This window comes from Fundulus heteroclitus, chromosome 10 (genome assembly GCF_011125445.2).
Source record: "Fundulus heteroclitus isolate FHET01 chromosome 10, MU-UCD_Fhet_4.1, whole genome shotgun sequence".
In the NCBI taxonomy this organism is placed as follows: domain Eukaryota; kingdom Metazoa; phylum Chordata; class Actinopteri; order Cyprinodontiformes; family Fundulidae; genus Fundulus; species Fundulus heteroclitus.
Window position 1 is genome coordinate 6,222,530 of NC_046370.1, and position 19,389 is coordinate 6,241,918.

At 38.0% G+C, this 19,389-nt stretch overlaps 1 protein-coding gene and 1 long non-coding RNA gene across 3 annotated transcripts in view; both read right to left on the bottom strand.

The window, feature by feature from the left end:
- Positions 1–1,254, bottom strand: LOC105939971. Its single transcript, XR_001167110.3, has 4 exons — positions 1,164–1,254; positions 992–1,072; positions 499–609; positions 1–407 (listed from the first exon to the last, which is right to left on the bottom strand). It is a non-coding gene; the product is annotated as an uncharacterized LOC105939971 (long non-coding RNA).
- A 6,021-nt stretch (positions 1,255–7,275) lies between these two features.
- The window catches only part of kcnh4b (potassium voltage-gated channel, subfamily H (eag-related), member 4b), a 67,260-nt gene continuing 55,146 nt past the window's right edge, over positions 7,276–19,389 (bottom strand). For both annotated transcript variants that reach the window (XM_012882385.3, XM_021308515.2), the window contains 5 exons: positions 18,736–18,774; positions 14,987–15,369; positions 13,594–13,685; positions 11,329–11,405; positions 7,276–9,132 (listed from right to left, as the gene is read on the bottom strand). In XM_012882385.3, the coding sequence (XP_012737839.2) occupies positions 8,179–9,132; positions 11,329–11,405; positions 13,594–13,685; positions 14,987–15,369; positions 18,736–18,774 (1,545 nt within the window). In that variant the 3' untranslated portion in view covers positions 7,276–8,178. The remainder of the gene's footprint in view (positions 9,133–11,328; positions 11,406–13,593; positions 13,686–14,986; positions 15,370–18,735; positions 18,775–19,389) is intronic.

Genomic DNA, 19,389 nt, shown 5'->3' on the forward strand with positions numbered 1-19,389 from the left:
TTAATCTTGAAACATCTTTAATAAACAAAAGGAAAAAGTCTGGTTTTCTTCTACTTAAACACTTAGGACTGTTATGTCCTGGATGACCAAGAATCTACACCAGTGTTTTATTCAGTGTTTTATTTATATAATCATTCAATTAACTATGCATCAATTTAAACTGATTAAAAACATCATTTAGGTTAGTTACAACGATTCACCACCAAGTGACAATACAACTGAATTGAATATGTCACAAGCACACATTAAACTAAAGTACATTTTCAGTTCAAAGTAAGTTATTTGCTTGGTCTTCAGTTTGTTTCAGTTGCAGAGGTCGGTCCTGCAGCAGCTGGCAGTTGACATGCCGGGAAGGCTTACCTTCCTGCAGTCGCTTTCTCTGTAGCAACCCCTGAAGTAGAAGGGCTCTGTGAAAACAAATGCAAAAGATCAAGAGTTTTTAGTGAGAAGCATCCTTTTCCCCGACGATTATTATGGACAGTGTCATACAGAACTCACGGGGTACGCCGTAAAAGTTGGCACTGATGCAGACGCTGTCAGAGGTGGTGCAGGTCTCTATAGGACTTGAACATCGTCTTTTACCTCCACAGAGACACCTCAAGGCTTCATCTTGAAGGAAAATACATTTATTTACTGCTAAACCTCCTTAATCACTCACAAATCTACAAACACAAAACAGCATATGCATGTAACAAACAGTAAGCAGAACTAAAAATAAATACAATTTTCTTTAAATTAGTGTATTTGTCCTTGATTTGAGCAGGTAAATAGGATGATTTGCCAATTAAATAAGATTGTTCCACTTAAAATAGGAACAATTCATCTCCATCATCTTATTTCAAGTGCAGGATGTCTAATTATCTTATTTTAGGGGTAAAAATACTCATTCCATTGGTAGATAATCTTACTTACCTGCCCAAATTAAGGACAAATAGACTAACTTTAAGAACATTTTACTTGTTTTTAGATACATTTTTGCAGTGATACTCACTTTGGCTGATGAGCAGCAACACAAAAAGAGCAAGAATAACAGCCTTCATGTTTTGACAGTGCCTCTTGTCTTTGCAAGTTTCTGAGGAAAAAACAGAAGATTATGATCTCTATTACTGCTTCAATTATTTAATCACAAAACATAACGCAGATGTAGAAAAAGCACAGCTAACCTGGTGAAATGTCCTGCTGCAATGCAAAATGTTACCTGAACGTCTGTCAGACTAGAGAGGTCCTTTTATTGTGGCTTTGTTGCACAAACTTAGAAATTTTGGTGTGTGTAGAGTTTCGCAAGGTTGGGCTCTGATTTCAGAAAAAACTCACATTCACATGACATCATGAACAGAATGTACCATTATTGACAGTTTTATCAGTACGAACACATCTCAGTGTCATCGTGTGAGCCGTAAGTTTTCTTTTTCTTGTGTGAAGAAATCTGTTACGCAACAACACGTCTGACTCATAGCCCTCTACAGTCATACCTGTGCATGGATGGACTTTGGCCCACATGTTTTTCAGCAGATATTTTGTTTTTCTGATCATATAGTTTCAGGCCTTCTCTGTACCTATTTCTTCCTTCTTTATTATCATCACAACATAATCACAATTTGTTTTCTGCTTTTGATTTTGGACATGACTGAGGTTTAACTCGCTGAATATGGAATTTGCCTCGACTAATTAAGGAAGAAAAAAAATCTGTGAAAATATCTTCATTTATCTAAAAAGCTGCAGAATGAGATTTTGAAAGATATCATGTTTCTTCAGTCTTAGCTTCTCTCCATTTACTCTCAGTTAAACTCCGAATTGAATTTAAAATGTTAGTTTTTAGAAAAATATTTAGGACAAAAATTGTCCGTATCACCTGGCTTGTTACCAGGGTCTTCTTCTGTTTGATTTCTTTACTTTGAAGCTCACAACAAATATTTTAATAATGCCAGGATCTATTTGCTCTGAATAGCAAACATATTAAATTGTAATAAAACATAGCTTGATTTTGCAACTACAACAATATTATTCTGAAATATCACAAAAATAAATTGATGAAATTCACCATGGCGTGATCAAAGACAAGATGATGGAACAAACTGTATTTTATAGTTAAAAATATTCAAACTAACATTACATTTAAGTAGCTTTTCAGTTTCCTAGAAACTAATTTGCTTGATGCCAGTTAATATCATAGAGAACTTGCCAAAAATCTACATTTGTATAATGTTTGAAACTATGTTCAACTTGTATCAAAACAATAAGAACAAACAGGTAGAAGGAATCCCTGAAACAGAAAACAAAATGAAAAACAGGTAGAGACATAATTTTATGTATTTATGAGTTGAACTATTAGATTTTTCCATTCATGAGTCAGATGTTTGTGCTGATAAGTTAATCATTAACAGAATGTTCTGTCTTCGTATCAGCTGTGTAACTGTAGGGTATTTCCTCATCATGACGGTCCAAATCAGTTGGGAAATGTACTATAACCATTTTAAAAATCAACAAAAATATTTCTTCATTGGGGAACAAAATCATAATAAAAGCACAGCTCAGACCTGACCGGCTTCCACACCTGACGTTTCAGTAGAACAGTATGCCAAGAGAGATTTCTAAAACAGGTTCATATTTTAAATAAAATAGTTTGCAGCGTTATAGAACATAATCTAAGAATATAATTTCTAAATGTTTTTACACAATTCCTTTAAGACAATTATTTCCCTTGTTTTGGGGCATCTGCTCAGTAGCTTAAGTGTGTAAAAAATGTGCAAACCTACTTCATGTACAGCTGTTCACGTAACATATGTCCATGAAAAGACACATGTACTTTAAACTATATTGTTAAAGACTGACCAAGTAATCGGGATAGTTGCTTTTTGTGTTTAAGATGAGGCCTTGTGGTGTTACTGTGGAGGTAAAAGATGATGTTGAGTTTTTGTAAAGACCAGGATCTGCGTTGACAGTGTGTGCATTGGTGCCAAACATGCAACATAACAGCTCAGTATCATTTTTGCTGGACTAAAACTATTAATCGTCTACTTTTGTTGGCACAGAGCCCTTTTACTTTAGTGGTTATGACAGAAAGTTCACTGCAGGACGGGGAACTACCCTGGTCTGTAATCTGCCAGCTGTTGCAGCATCAACCTCTGCAGCTGATTAAGACGCAGACCAACCACATTAGTTTGTGTTAATCTGAAAGTCTACTTGCATATGTGTATTTGAACAATATTGCAGAAGCATTCAGTTTGTTCTTTCACACAGTCAATGTTCACTTTTTGAAAGTAAAGTTATTGTATGTGGTGCCTTTTGTAACGTGGTAGTTTTATCATAATAATACATTTTATTTGAAACTGCTCAAGGACACTGTACAGAACAAGTGCCATAGTAACAATAAAGATAAAAGATAAGCAATAAAAGTTCCGGGTGAATCGACAGTCACAGAGAGTATGCACTTTTGAACGGATGGGTTTTGGATTTAGACTTGAACTGGTAGAGGGTGTCAGCGGTGCGGATGTCTGGAGGGAGAGAGATCCAGAGTTTGGGAGCAGAGTGGGAGAAAACTCTGCTCCCCATGGTGCTGAGGCGAGAAGGAGGAACAGTGAAGTGAATGGAGGAGGAGGATCTACGGGTGCAGGAAGGAGTAGAGATGTGAAGGAGATCAGGATGGTAGGGGGAGCACGGAAGTGTATGGAAGAATTTTGAATTGAATTCTGAATCACACAAGAAACACCCTTTTAGCACAGATATTTGGAAGGCTTAGGCTTTGTCTTTCACCATTTGAAAATATGATTAGACTTCTTTGCCCTTCAACTCTTAACAGCCTTGCAAAAGTATTCATTCCCTGTTAACTCTGCCACATTTTGAACAATTCCAACCACAGACATCTAAATGTTTTCCCAAGTAATCATCTCAAAAGTGTGTTGTACATTTGTACCGATGGGTTAGTAGTTGGGAGAACCACCTTTTGCTGCAATTACAGCTGTAATACATTTGGGGTTTTTTCCTAAAAGGCTTTCACATCCAGAGACAGAACATTTTACTAATATAACGATCACAAAATAGGATGAAATTACTCCAGGAGGTTGGAAGGTCAAACTAGCACAGAAATTGATTCATTGGAAAAAACCTCAAGACCTCTTTTTGACAACATGCAAAAATGACTGTGATAAATTCAAATTTAATAAAAATACTGGCATTAAACACTCATGTGTCAATAAACAAAGACTCACAGGCTTCCTGTTTTCAAAGCAAGAAAAATCAAGCTCTATCGATACAACAAATATACTTGGGATCATTATTCAGACATCTTACCTGCAAAACTGTTTTGATGAAAAATGAAATGTTACCCTTCAGACCAAAGCCTTCCTTTCTTTTCGGTCTTCTCAGACGACTGAGAACCCTCCTATTTATTATCAACTTCAAGTCACATGGGTTTCTGTAACACAAGACCTGAGAAGGTCAGAAACTCATGCTGCACTTATTCCCACGATCTATCTAACAGGAACACTCAAATACTGCTGATAGTTTTATTAGTAAAAGAAAACAACTTTCTGAGAAACACTGCAGCACAAAATGTCCTGACAAATACAAAAAAAATACTATTTTTAAATTAGGACATAATTAATGATGGAGCATCAATCCCTTACTATCATAAAATCAGATATGTAAACTGAGTCTGACACACAAAGTATGTTAGTGTCAGATTTTAAAGCTCTTTGTTTTGTTTTCCATTAATTATTAAATGTTAAACAAACACTTTTGTAACAGCATAACTGGAGCCATGCTTGAATGAAGTAGGTCACTTGTGTTATGTAATACCAAATATTATCAGGTAATAGGTTCCTAGAGTTTCGTTTATGGGAAAGGTTGAAAGTTCAGCGCTCTATCAGAATTCCAAGAACCAAAACTACCTTCAGGTGGAGCCAGAACAGCCAAATTTGTCATCCAGAAGCTTGGGTGCTGAAAACATCCACAAGAAGAATGTGTTTAATGTATTGCATTTCTCTTTATTATCAAACTATATACTGACAAACAGCTGTTGTCACCTCTGTGGTCTGGCTGTTTACTCCCTGTCTGAGTTATTTGACATGAACTGTTTTCTGTCCCCTTTTCGTGGTTTTATGTTTTTTTTTTCTCTTGAAGGTAGAGTCTTGAAGTTTCCCCAAATCCCACAAGACTTTGCTCATAAGGCTCTCCATTCACGGATTCTCCTGCTCTTCAGCTGAGCTTCGACCCTCCTCCACCCCATCTCCTCCTTCCTGTCTGCAGGCTCCACCTGGCTCCTTCGTTCCTCTGGCCTCCATCGCCAGTGTCCGGACCCCGAGCTCAAGGAGGGTAGCTAATCCTAATCCTAAATTTAACATCCAAGGTCATAAACGTTTGCAGCTTTCAGTGTCCGAGTGCCAAAGAAGAACTTTTCTGATTTATGTCATTAAACCACCACATTAATTGCCTCTTCTGTCTGTGTGAGTCTCTCCAGGTTGAATTAGGTTTAGGTTAGGGTTATGCTGTAAAAAAGGATTAAAACTGAATGGATGCATGTGTGTGTATCATTTTAGTATGGATACTTTTAGAAAAGCTATTTAAAACAGTTAAAATCCATGTTGTACACATTAGAATGTAAAAACGTTATTTAAGTCAATCTTATTGCAGATTAAAGAAACAAAGTGCAGCTATTACACAAAGTGACGTGCAAAGTTTCACTTAAAACTCCAATCTTTGCTGCACTGGATGGAAAACTCATCAAATTCAACGCCTGTAATTAGAGAGAAAGAACAGCTGCAAATCCTCTTTTGGATAAGGACTAGAATGAGTTTCGGTATTGTTTCTGAGTACAATTTAACAAAGTTGATCATAGTGAAAACTAATGTATTTTCAGTTTTTGTTAAAACTGAGTGTATTTGCTAAAGAGATTCGGCTTCAATAATCAATTTATTTAGCTATTCTTCACCAGCTTGGGGTAAGGCTGTTGTTGTCACATGGGTGCATTTAAGGTTTAATCCCCCCCCCAAAAAACAAGCTAAACCACCCCTTTAATCACTTTCTGTTTCCCTCTGTGGGCTTTGCTGCTGCGTTAGTTTGAATCTGCCCCAGTTCTTGTGTGTTCTGCTCAATTTCTGTTTTGTTTCTTAGTTGTCTGTTGCCTGTAATGATCCCCTGTTGTCCTCAGCTTCTCCGAGTTTCTCTCAGATCACCATGTCAACACGACTCTGTTCAGTTCTTTCTCAGATTCTCACTGTACTCTCAGTGATTGTTCGGCCTTGGCTTCCTTTTTATTCCCATCTTCGTGTGACTTTAGATTTAGAAAAAGATGCCACTATGTCACGATGCCACTGGCTCAAAATAGTAGTTCCTACCACCATCATACTATCGTTATACCGTGTCAGTCTTGTATTTCTGCTATATGCATGCATATGTCTCAATGTATCTAAGTTTTACAGAACTTAATATTCACTAATCTCTGGCATTGTCTTGTCAAAATATATATTTTTTCATTTAGAAGTTATATCCTCTGCAAAACTATTTTAATAACTGAACTGTGGTGGTTAAGGGAACAAGTTTTAAATACAGGGTGTCCATTTCCATCTATCTTTCTCACATTAAACTCTGTTTGAGTCACTGGATGCTGAAGCCTCTTTTTTATATGAAATAAATAATAGCAGGAACCACAAAGTGTGATCCTTTTAAACGGTAAATATTAGATAAATATTAGATCCTTCCATCTAATGTATCACAAGCAAATCACGATTACTACCAACCATGATTTGCCTCTCACTCATTGTTCGGTTTACCCAGACGCTTGCTATTCCTGGTTCTGTGAAAAGCTGGTGTTTTTGGAAGGTTTTCTCTTTTGCTTGGACTGAAAATAAATCTCAGTTTTGACTGAATTGATTCTTTGAGTTTTTTTCTTTCCTGCTTGCTCCAAACTTTTAGTATCAATAGTATATGATGAACTCAACTGGACTGCATAAGCATCCCGCTCTGTAACCACCATGTCCCCCATTAAACAAACCACCCCAGATGGGTGAAGTGAGTTTTTGATCAAGTTACCCTAAAAATATCTTTAAAATAAATGTAATGGTGGGATTTTTTTAAAAAAATGCTACACTTTATTTCTAAAAACCTTCTTTCTGATGGATGTTGCAAATATAATTTGGAGTTTGCTAAACTCTACGGGAACTTTTACCAGGATGCTTCAGTCAGATTTATCAAAGGTTCCAGGAGAAGACTAAGTATTGGCAGAAAAGGGGTATTTTACTAAGTAAATATGAAAGGCAGAAAATGGGACACAGTAAATAAACAGTATATTGTCTGATTTTTTTTAATTTTGACAACCAAGGAAAATCTGTTCAGAAAGAAAATTCCTGAACACACTTAATAATGTGTAACATTTGCGTTTCAATCTGAGTCATTTGCGTTTGGGAAATTAATACGTTTTTTAATTGAATGTGGATATTTATTTTTTTATTTATCAGCAAACTTCAGATGCTTACTAAAGAAAATCTGGTTAAGTAAAATGTTCAACAATGTATTTCATTTGATGGTGAAGCAAAAAAAAAATTGGATTATTTGTATTTAATTTTCCAGATAATTTGCAATGCATAAAAAGTGAAAGTTATGTGCTTAAGTGATTTGTAGAGTTTGGACATACAGCGGTCTGAAATATTGTGATTAAATGGTTAAATTTAAGAAAGTCTTTGAATAAAAACAACAGATAATCTATGCTGTGCACATGCAAACTGAGGCATGCCATTGTAGTTCCTCTCTACATGAAAATACCCAACAGCTTGGACTCACTCCCTGTAGAAATACAGTATTTGTGTACACAATCAATAATAAATGTAGAAATGTAGAATGCTTACACACTTTTCCTTAGGAAAAAGAATAAACAACTTTTTACCATGCAAGAGAGGTAACAGGTTTCATAGATGGCAAAATGTTCGTGGATGCTGGAAAAATATACAACATGTACTGCAGCTCCTGTGGTGGAGCTTTTCTTAAAGACACACTTCAGTAAAGCCAATATAATGCACAAAAACATGCTGTTGCATAGAATGTGACAAAAGCAGGAGCCCAAGAGTTAGGATGGTAACAAAAAGCACAGATTAACCATCTGTTAGAGGAATTTTAAACACTGTATGAAGTTGCACGTCGATAACGTGACAATGTCGCTGAGCCAGACTCTCAGATGTGCGCGCTTCAGTCGGTGAGGTCCAGGCACCACGACTGCTCGGTGCTCTGAGTTTGTCCGCCGATGCTGGACCTTTGTGATGAAATGCTCTCGCTGTCCCTGCTTTCCAACGAGTCCCTGTTGCCCAGCAGACACTCCAAACTGGTGTGCTCTGAAGCCGTGGGGTTGCCCAGTGTGAGACGGGGCGCTAAAACATCCAGCTGTGGTGAACCTGAATCCAGAGAGGAGACGGACGGCTGGCCGGGCAACGCGGGTGTTGAGGAGGAGGAGGCGGGGGGGAGGGAGGAATGTGAGTCATGGATCTGGAAGATCGCCGCGTCCTGCGTGGGATTGCCACCCAGAGCCTCGCTGGAGGTTTGAGATACGGGGTCCAGCAGGCTTTGCGTGGACGTACCTGCAGGAGCGCTGGACAAAACGCTGGAAAACTCACTGTCACTTGAGGGCTTAATACATAAAGTAGGATGGGACTGGCTGATGGAGGTCGGACCAGCACCGAGAGGTCTGGACTCGTCCCGGTTTGCATGACGTGCCAGGTCAGGGCTTCCACAGACGTAGCCTGGACTGACGTGCAGAAAAGATGGGCTGGTCCATACCGGCGAAGTCATGTTCTCAGTGCTATGATACGGACCTGGCTTAGATGAAGAGTTTACTGAAAGTTGCAGACGAGCACTAGCGAGTGGGATGGGAGACTGGTGGCTTTCTTTGTGGGACCAAGCTGTTTCGCTGCAGCTCCGGCGGGCGTCGGCTGGTGCACTTTGGTGGCCGAGGGCTTTGAGACTCTGGGGACTGGTGTAAAGGCAGTAAGCCGAAGAGCTGTTGGAGCCCATCGTGTGAACGGACGGAGGACTTGAAAGGAAGGAGGTTTTTTGGTGGTGGTTTACAGATATGTGAGCCTGGAGGAGATGCATCATGTGGTGAAGGCTCTTGGTGATTTCTGATACTTCTTGGTTTAATGATCCCACCTGTGTGCAGTACATAGGTGTGTTAATACTATTAAAAAGCTTTATAATAAAGAAACAAGTAATAATGAAGTAAGGTTCTATGCAAAGACTAAATGCAGGTAAATTAAGACCCGTTGGTACTGGAGGATAAAGCTAGCCGCCACTCTAAGAGGAGGCCAAGGAAAAGTCGATTTCTAGCCTTAAACCAACTACAATCTCAAAATCATCTCTGTGGTTATGCAAAAGCTGCTTTACAAACTTTTAAACCATCAACACATTTGCACTGAGCGGTTCTATAAATATATATAAATCCTTTAAGTGTTCCCAAGGGAGGGAAAATTAATCAGCTTTGTTGATTGAGGTTTACTTAGTGCCTTATGTTTAAATATAGTCTGATGATGTCCTAACGAGTGAAGAGAAATGATTTCTAGAGGGAGGCTTGGGTCAGACAAGCCACATTAGAGCTGTACTGTCATCATTTTTCTCATTTGGATTGTCGAGTCAGCACACCTGACGTTCTTCTGCATTGCAGGAGTGCTCTGCTGATTAATTAATATTAACTTCTGACAGCACCTTACCGAGCCCATCTGGATGCTTACGTTGCACCTTATGTAACTCAATGTCAGGATGAGTGCGGGAAAAATTATTTTATCTAAGCGAAGATTTTTCGTCAAGTATAAATACAGAAGATGATGCAACTTAATACATACAGCACCCTTCACAATTATTGGCACCCCTGGAAACTGACTGATAGCGCTGAAACAATGAATCTGATTAATCGTGATTATTCAACTAATTATCATGGAATAATCATTAACTGGAGTATACAGACTATTAGACATGTCATTTGCTGAAAGAGCAGCCCACTCTAAAGCAGCAATTAAGCCAGAAATTTACAAAAATATTTACATGTTTTGCAATCAAGATGAAAAACCGTCTGTAAATGTGCTCGTTCTAGAACTCCTCAAGTGGCATAGCTTTAGCTTCACTTGATTGAAATTCTGTTAAAAAAATCTCCTAGGGTAAATATGTAAAACAAAACAAAAAGCACCACATGCCTAATGTTAAATACAGAAGACGATATATGATGCTGTGGTCCCGTTTCGATTCCAATCCCTCTTAAATAACAGGACATTTAAAAAAAAAAAATTGTTACACTAATGGCCTTTATTTGAGAGTTAGCTGACAGGAAATGGTGTAGAGAGGGAGGAGGAAGACACGCAGCAAAGGTCCACGGACCAGGAATTAACTCCAGGGATAGTTGCTTCAAGGACTGAGGCCTCCTAACATGGGTCATATCAAATCAAATCAAATAAGCTAATTTTTATAGAGTCAATCTACAACAGATGTCATCTCAAGGCACTTTACAGAGTCAGTTCAATCAAATCATCCAGATTGGTCAAAAGTTTGCTCTCTAAGGAAACCCAACAACACTGGCTTGCTGAAATCCCTCCTCCTGAAGGAGCGCCTAGCCACAGTGGACATCCACCTACATTGTGTCATTGACTTTGCAGCAATCCTTCATTACGAGCATGCATGTGGTGACAGTGGGTCACACGCACTACACCTGCGCCACCGCCGTGCCTCAGTACCATTTTAAATGAACACCTCAGGTTTTCTGTCAAAATAAACTGCTAATCGTCAGTACGTATTTCAACGGGGCAGAGATCCAAAACGTACGGGTAACTCACCTGAAACAGAATAAAGCTTTTGTCAGGGTGAGCTTGGAACCTAGACCCTAATTAGAAATTAGTTTGCCTTGAGTTAAAAAGAAGAGGTCCATAAGAGGGGATCGAGAACTTTAAATGATCTGGAGAGATTATGTAGATGTTTGATCACATACTTCTCTTTGTGTGTTTGAACCTCATAAGAGATGATTAAGTGCTGTCTTGTTGGTGAAAAAGTTAACTCTTTACAGCAGGAGTGCCTATAAGAGCAGCATGATGGATTTAGTAAAAAAAAAAAAAACCCTCTAACTAATTGTCTTCAAATTAAAGGTTGAAATCTAAAAAAAAAAAATCTGTTGTCAGTTTATGCTGCTGCAATAAAAGATTAATTTGTTTCAAGGCTGTTCTCACATTGTTACCAGTGGTGCCAATTATTGAACAATTTTGCTCCTATTAAAGCTGGTTTTATATACTGTGATAGATGTCGAAAGATGCAATTTATGGCCAGAAATCCTCTTTACTCTTATCAAACCTGTTTTGAGTCACTTACCTTAAGATTTAGCTGAGCCATGCTTTCCTTGACCTCCTCTGTTTCCTGCAGCAGAGTGGCATTTGTTTGTGTGGTTTCTGGGGAAGGGTGAAAATAAATCAAACAAAATAAGTAAAAATAACAGTTCAATAACACCCCAGAAAGCTTAACTTAATAAATTTGATTAAAACAACATAGTTCTATAAATTCAGAACAAGTTTTTGCTAAAATACATCCAATATAGCCACATAATCTGTCCTGAATGAGAACATGCACATTTTTTTTATTTAGCCTTTATTTCCATATTAAAGAAAGCATTTGAACTTTATTAAGGTGCTATAGACTGAATGACACAGAAAAGTAAAAGAAAAAGGAGCGTGAATAAGCCTGAATCTGCACAAATTGTACTATAACAAGGAACCAGAGGGCCAAATTTACAAAACCATACAACTTGCTCCTTTTTATGTGCATTTATGCTAACCATCTACTTTTTCCTCTGGATTAACTATCCCGATTGCACTAACTATCACCGGTCAACAGATACAAGCAATATGCTATACACTGCAAAAAGGGAGCTCAAAGTAAGTTAAATGTTCTTGAAATGAGTGTATTTATCCTTGATTTGAGCTGTTAAATAAGATTATCTGCCAATGGAATGAATATTTATGACCTCTAAAATAGGATAATTAGATACACTGCATTTGAATTAAGATGATAGAGATGAGTTGTTCCTATTTTAAGTGCAAAAATCTTATTCCATTGGCAGATCTTTTAAACTTGCCTGCTCAAACCAATGACAAATACACTCATTTCAAGAAAATGAAGCTTGATGATTTTGCTGAAACTAAGTGAATTTAAATCAGTTTGCTCGTTTCCCTCAGCAGCTAACATAGTTTACATAACTCACTTCAGTTAGCTTATTTATACATGATTGGAAAATAAAAGAGTAAAAGAAATATAAAAATATAATAAAATTTATATTAAACAGAGATTTCACACTGTTCACATCATAACGCCTTACTGTTATGTTTGTTTATAAGAAGATGGTTAAATTCTACCCCAGTACCTTAAAATCAAAACTGTTCTTGTTTAAAGATGACGATGGGATCGTCGGCAGCCATCTGTTTAACGATTCATACAGCATTACCTAAAACAGTGTTTTTGGTAAAATATGCAGCCTTTTATAAACCTGACGAGCCCACATGTGGGCCCAGTTGAGACAGAGCTTTAAACTAGACCTTTAAACAAGAAGAACATTTTTTTTGTCTAGTTGGGTTGCAAAAAGAAGCGTAAATGTTTCCAAAACAATCCACGTCATTTCCGTTCCGAATTGAGCTTATATATTAGCTTTTAAGCATTGCTTTGTGCACTTTTGATATAAAGCTGTGCACAATGGCACAGTTTAACGATATAGGGGGTAAATGTGGTGACCAAAGACTATTTCATATGAATAAGGAGTCCTAAAATGGAAATCATCACTTTAATTTGACCACATTCCAAACAGTGTTGGCACATTTGGCTAAACTGTGCTATAAGCACAGCTCTGAATATAAAGCTGTGCACACTGGCCACTAAAATCTTTGAATAGTAAATATGCTTCAACTGATTCACTCCAAATCTGCTGCAGTTGTAGTCAAGTTGTGGATCTATATAAACTCCTATGCTTTTTTTTTAGGTTTCCAAAAGGTTTTTCGTGATGTTTTGTCCTGTTTATTTAGAAAATGATTTGGGCAAGGCTGAAAAAATCTTTCTTTATTCAATGATCAATAAATCAGGGATATTAACAGTTGCAATAGTGGTTTAACTGGGAAAAAATATATTTTTATGTCTTACTGTCACACAGGTAACAACATTTTTAATTTATACTAACTATGGAGCTGTTGATTTATATCAGGTATGTCATTTCAGGTGGAAATTACTCCTAAAACCTTAAAAGCTTTTAGAAAAACTTGAAATCGGTCTAGCTGGAGACACAGCAGTCAATATGTACTTTAGTATAGGAAACTAACAGATGCTGTTGCTTCAGTAAAGCAAATTAACTGGTCACCCCATCGCCGGTATCAGAGAAAACTCTCAGAGTGAGAACCCTGTTTTGACCTCGTTTGTCCTTTAACATGTTCTCTGACTCTGCGGACACCTGGCTGTCTGCTATTTCTGCTGCGCTCTCAGATTTCCCCAGAAGGAGGCAGGGCGGCCTCACGCGCATCCACTGTTTGAACTCTTCAGTTTCCCTCCAAGCCATCTGGCCTGCAGGTTACCCTCGCCGCTGGGGGTGGTGTGTCTTACCTTGGGTGATGCCACCTGTTCTGGAGCTAGGCTTGCTGTGCTCCACGGTGAAGTGGAACGTGTGCCCGTTGTCTTCGATGCCATCTACAACCCTGATAGGAGGGGTAGGAGGAGATGGAGAACGCGGGTTAATGTTACAGTAGAGCTTTTTCAATTATCATCACAGACACAAGACGAGCCAAGAATGTGCCATGAGAGCTGCAGCTGGCAGCGGCCCATGTGAAGAGAGGAGCCAAGTTAGGATGGGACGAGATATTTGAGCTCTATGAACTAGCCCTTACCCATATGTGGAGCTCACTGGGTGATACATTATAGATACAGATGGTAGGGGCAGCAAGATAAGGTGCTCTAGTAACGACATACAGTGACATCTGCTTTAATATGCGACGCAGACAGAACCCATTCACATTAAGGATATGATACAGATTTGTGTTGTAGGACTCGTGTTGCCATACATTCCCCATCAGTCTGGACATCATTCGTCTTGGGCTTTTATGTGTTGGAACTGTTCCTTATCTCAGAGAGAATGACAAAAATGTATCTTTAAGTTTATACTTACAGACTCAAATTTATATGTACAGCCTCGCTGATATTTTGTGAAATCCTCTTTGGCCAGTTGCAGAGCAATCAAATGCGTTTTGTAGCCGTCAACAAGCCACTGGCATAATTCTGACAACAAGAATGGTCACTTATCCAGTCAGGCTGGGCAGAGTTCATGCAAATCGGCCGTTTTTAAAGCATAGCCCACAATTTTTATTTTGTAAATTAAAATTAATGGCGGGACCATTCCAGATGATTTATGTCAGCCTGCTCTATCTTTATCCAAAGCCAGCTCTGGCCTGTCCTTGCTGTTTTTTTTTTGAGGTTCTGGGGGTCGTCCATTATCTATTTCATGGACTGTACCAGTGCCACAGGCGAACAGCCCCACGGCAGGAGGCTAAGTCCAACATGCATAGCAGTTTGAAAATTTTCTCAAGGTTTTCACGTCTCACTTTGACAACTTAGAACATGCCTTTAATCATTTAGGTCAAAATTTTGTCCCATGTCTTGTCAGAGGATAAAACCTTTGTCCACAGGGTATATGGCTTGTCCATGTGTAATGTGATGGAACACGGAAGTAATTAATTCAGGGAAATAAATTAACTTCATAATAAGCCAATATATGCCTATCATTATATCATTAGTCTGTGATGTTTCATTTCCACAGGAGGAAGAAACCAATTACCCGTTTTTTTTTCCTTTTTTATATCTCTCATAAAAACGTGATACATTTTAACAGGTAGTAATATAATAATGGCACCAAAATAAACCACATCCTTTGTTAAAGGATTTAACAAAGGAAGGTTTAGCTTTGTTAAAAGAATCTTTTATGTAAAGACAGACTTTCAAATACCTGGGACTGAGGTCCGGTGGTGGAAAGCATGCGACCGACGGGATGAGCAACTTTGCGGGTTTCTGTTCGGCTCCCAAATCTCCTTTGGCTGAGGCCTGAGTTGGAGTGGATTGGGGAGTGCTGTGCTCTTTCTTTGATGGTGGCTGAGGGGATAAGCTTTGTCCAAGGAAACCTCGACTGAGGTTTGGTGAACGGCAGCGTCGCAAGGCATTGAACTGTCGCAGCTCGTCCCCTAACAGGTTTCCCAGGGACGTACGGCGCACTGGGCTGGTGAAATTGGGCAGCAGGAGATTGCGTCGGGAGCGCGTGGCCGGAGAGAGGTGGAAGGTGTCATCGGGGTCGTCGGTCTTTGTCTCCACAATAGAGGGGAGCTTTGGTGACTGCTGGAAAGGAATACAATAAGCAGATATGCTACAGTTAAAAAGTGTTAGTCCTCATTATAGATTTCTTTTTTTTTTTTTTTGCTTTTTTTGTCACACTTCTAAGTTTCTGATCAAATTATTATTTTATTTACATAGTTGATCCTTAGTATATGGCAGGGTTGTCAAACTCATTTCTATATTGGGCCACTTTGGCAACATAACTTTAGTAAAAAGGGCCGGTTGCACCTTTATAGATGACACTTTTGATTTGATAATTTCATTCCAGTTTACATAAAAATGTAAAACAAACTTCACAGTAATATAAGATTAGCACCCTTAGGCTCATTTGAACAAATCATATGCAAAAAAGTTGATATTGGGGTGAGTTAAACTTTAAACTCATCATTTTTGGACATTTCTGTATTGTTTTACTCTGTTGTGGAAAAACTGACACCTAGTAACAGGATACTGTTACAACACAGTTAAAAAAAAAAAAAATCAACATTCGCTATAGGAGACACAGTTTTAGCCACTTTATACACTTTAAATGGATATATGCCTTTACTTTATGAAATATGCCTTTTTTGGCTCTTATAAATTGCCTTGACGGGCCAGATTCGGCCCGCGGACCTTGAGTTTGACGCGTCTGGTATAAGGTCTAAGGAGCAACAAATACCATAAAATGCTTGCAATAAATGGCAATAATACTTTTATCTTCCTGTGGAGGAAATTTGGTCCACTTTTCATGGCAGAATTGTTTTAATTCAATAACATTGGCAATTTTGGGCACCAATGGCCTTATTTAAGGTCATCCCACAGCATCCATGTTGTGTTTCAGTTCACACATTAACCGGCCAATTCCAAAACCTTAATCCAGCTTTCTCAATTAGGGCCAATTCCAGTCCCAAAGTCATTACGATCTAACAGTTCATACAAAATATAAAATTAAATAGAAGTACCATTAATTCTTTGATTTCACTTTTTTTTAGTTAGTCAGAGCATCTGGGAATGTTTATTTGGTGATTTCCTGTTTCCCTGATGTGATGCAGAGCCCCATATTTTTAGCTGGTCTCCTAATATGAAAGAAAAATAAAGCATGCCATTTAAAATGGCAGCAGGGTGAGATCTTTATAAATCACCAATAATTGAGAAAGTAGCTTGTCTAATATTTTATCTCTACTTTGGGAACAATTAAAAAGCTTAAACAAGTGGAAGTGTATAAGGAACCAAGTTTATGTTGTCACTGCTCAGTGAAGAGGATAGATAAGGTGGGGAAAAAGCCTGCAAAGCTCATTTTAAATGATCTGCAGAAACTCTTTCAGTGTCATATTATGCTTCAGACGATAAAAAATATCTCTGCTCTTATTTCACCAGGGGTGTCATTAGGGTGATGTAGCTGACAAACTGTTAACTTTTCAAGTTTGGCTCCCAACTATGGGGTTATTTGGTGACCCCAGAGATTCCGACTTTTGAGTGAAAATGAAAAATAGCAAAAGGTTAGACTGAAAACCATGTTGCTTGTCACTACTATTGATGTGAAACCTGTCATGAAATGGAAACTGGCATGCATGATTTGTCAGTAACACAACCTGAAGCAAAAGTAGGATATAAAAGAAAAATAATATTTTAACACTGCTATATGTTTGTTTGAGAGGGACATACTGCAAGATTGCACATATGTTTGGTAATATGCACTTCTTATGAAGCCTAATCAGCAACATAAGAACCAAATGCAATCTTCTGTGCATAACTATGGACTTTGTGAACAACTACCTGTCTTTGTGCTGGTGAAATAGTTTTTTTTTTTAATCCAAGCAAAGTTAATTTAGACTGCTATCTACTGCAGTAAAGACACTGGCTCCTGATGAGTCACAACAGAACCCAGTTTAAAATAAAACCAAGTATCCCCTGGTGTGCACTAGACAAAAAAACAACCATGATTTGCTTTTTAAAATATGCACCATTACAATCTGAATCCACAAAATGTACTGCATGTTAGAAAAAGCAGAAAACTCCCCAGAATTTTAACACAAAGTCAAGCAAATATTGATCTGTCTGTTGATATCAATGATTCAAAACACATTTAAACAAAATTCCAGTTTTAATCCTACTAAAGATTAATTACCCCAGTCACTCCAGAAGCCGCCTGTAATCTGCAAGTAATTCCCTACGACCAATAAAGAGAGAAATGTGACCTTAGATTTAAAAATAGCAGGAAAAGATGGGTTGGTGTACAGTATAAGATAGAAAAAGTAGCTCAGAAGATTTCAGAGTTATTGACCCAGTTTGGGAGCTAACTCCTGGGACTGAACTGCTCTGTCTGCTTTAAACGAGTTTCAACCTGTAGGGGAAGACCTCGCACAGGCCCTCCCACAGAATCCACCAGAAGTACTGCATGTCCCAGAAAAACAGGAGGGGTTGCCTCAAAAAAAGGCCACAGGTTGCTAAAAAACAGGGGATATTTCTTTATTTCTCTCTTTATTTGCAATGTGTGTACCTTTTTAGGTATTATAATCAAATCATTTTATGCACATTGTCCAACTCCAGGGTTTATAAATCTGAACGCTTACTGGATTTAACCCTATCGGGCGATGTGCATTTCTGTAATGAGGGTGAGTGTGGTGTTAGGAGATAAACGCCTTTTTCAATGTGTGCACATTTTTAGGCAGCTTCTATTGTGAAAAAAAAAATGGACCAAAAAAAAGATATAACTGAGTGTAAAACATTGTAATAAGTCTTTCAGAGCGATTCAGAACATTTAAAATAGCTGAGATACTGTGCCGAGATAACAGAATCAAAGATTTTGCTGCAAATAGTCAACAGGAAGACCAGAAACGTGTTGGAAAACAAAAGTGCAAGCTAACGGTCAAAACAATGTAGGAACAATCCAATGCTAAGCTGCCTGTAGCCTAATGTCCTGAAGTGCTTTAATATAACAGAACTGGGTAGGAAGGCAAAATATTTTAAGATTATTATTTTTTTAATTTTACCATTTATCCAGAAACACCTTTGTGAGATCAGACACTGATGCTGGACGAGAAGGTCTGGCTCACAGTCTCTGCTCTAATTCATTCTGAAGTTGTTCTTTTAGTTTGAGATGTCAGGGACATGGTGTCTGCATTCTCATAAGAAAGTCCAAACCTCATATTTTCTTTCTGACAAGTTATAGCTTGAGGTTTATAAGAATTTTTTTGCCTTGACTGAGAGCACTGTAGTTGCTCAGTATTAAGATTAATCCTCAAAAATATAACTTTTTATACTATTAACCATGCACACAGTCTAGTATATCTGTAACACCCACCTGACAGGTCCAGGAGAGCCTGTCAGAGAAAGGAATAATGACACTTTTTTGAAACGGGAGGTGCATTAAACATGCACAGAACTTACGTGGGGAAGTCTGGGCGACTTGCAAAATCGTCTGAAGCCCTGCAGTGACAAAAAGAAAAGACAAAAGAAATCAAGTTGGGAAAAATGTCTCTTTCAGTGTATTTGAAAACTTAAATTTAAATATATGCTGAGGTTCTTAAAAATGCCACTGAGCCAACAATAGAAAAAATTCACATACACCGAGCAGTTTTTATAGGACCTGTGGAATGAAACATTTGTCATTTAGTTCTTTAAGGTTCGACTTTGCATGACATTTGTTATTTGTAACATTCAATCTTTCCAATCAGATTTGTTTTATTCTCCCATCAATTTCAAACCATTCTGCTCAAACATCAGATCTGAACTCCTTTGCACTTGCCTTTTGACTGGCTGCTTACAGCAAATGATCATTTGTACATTTTTATAAAAAGGTTTTAAACAACTATAATAATAATTCTTCTTCCCTGCTTTATTTATTTATTTACTTAGTTATCTCCTACTTAAGAAATTTGACTTATTTCTGTCTTTATTTTTTGTTCCTTGCAAGAAGCTGAAATTTCCTAATGCTCATGAAGTGCCACTTAAGTTGAATTGCACAATGGACCCCCCCCCCCCCCCAAAGGCAGGAGTTCTTAAGATTATTATTAAAATCAATGAAGACCAGAGTTTTTAGAG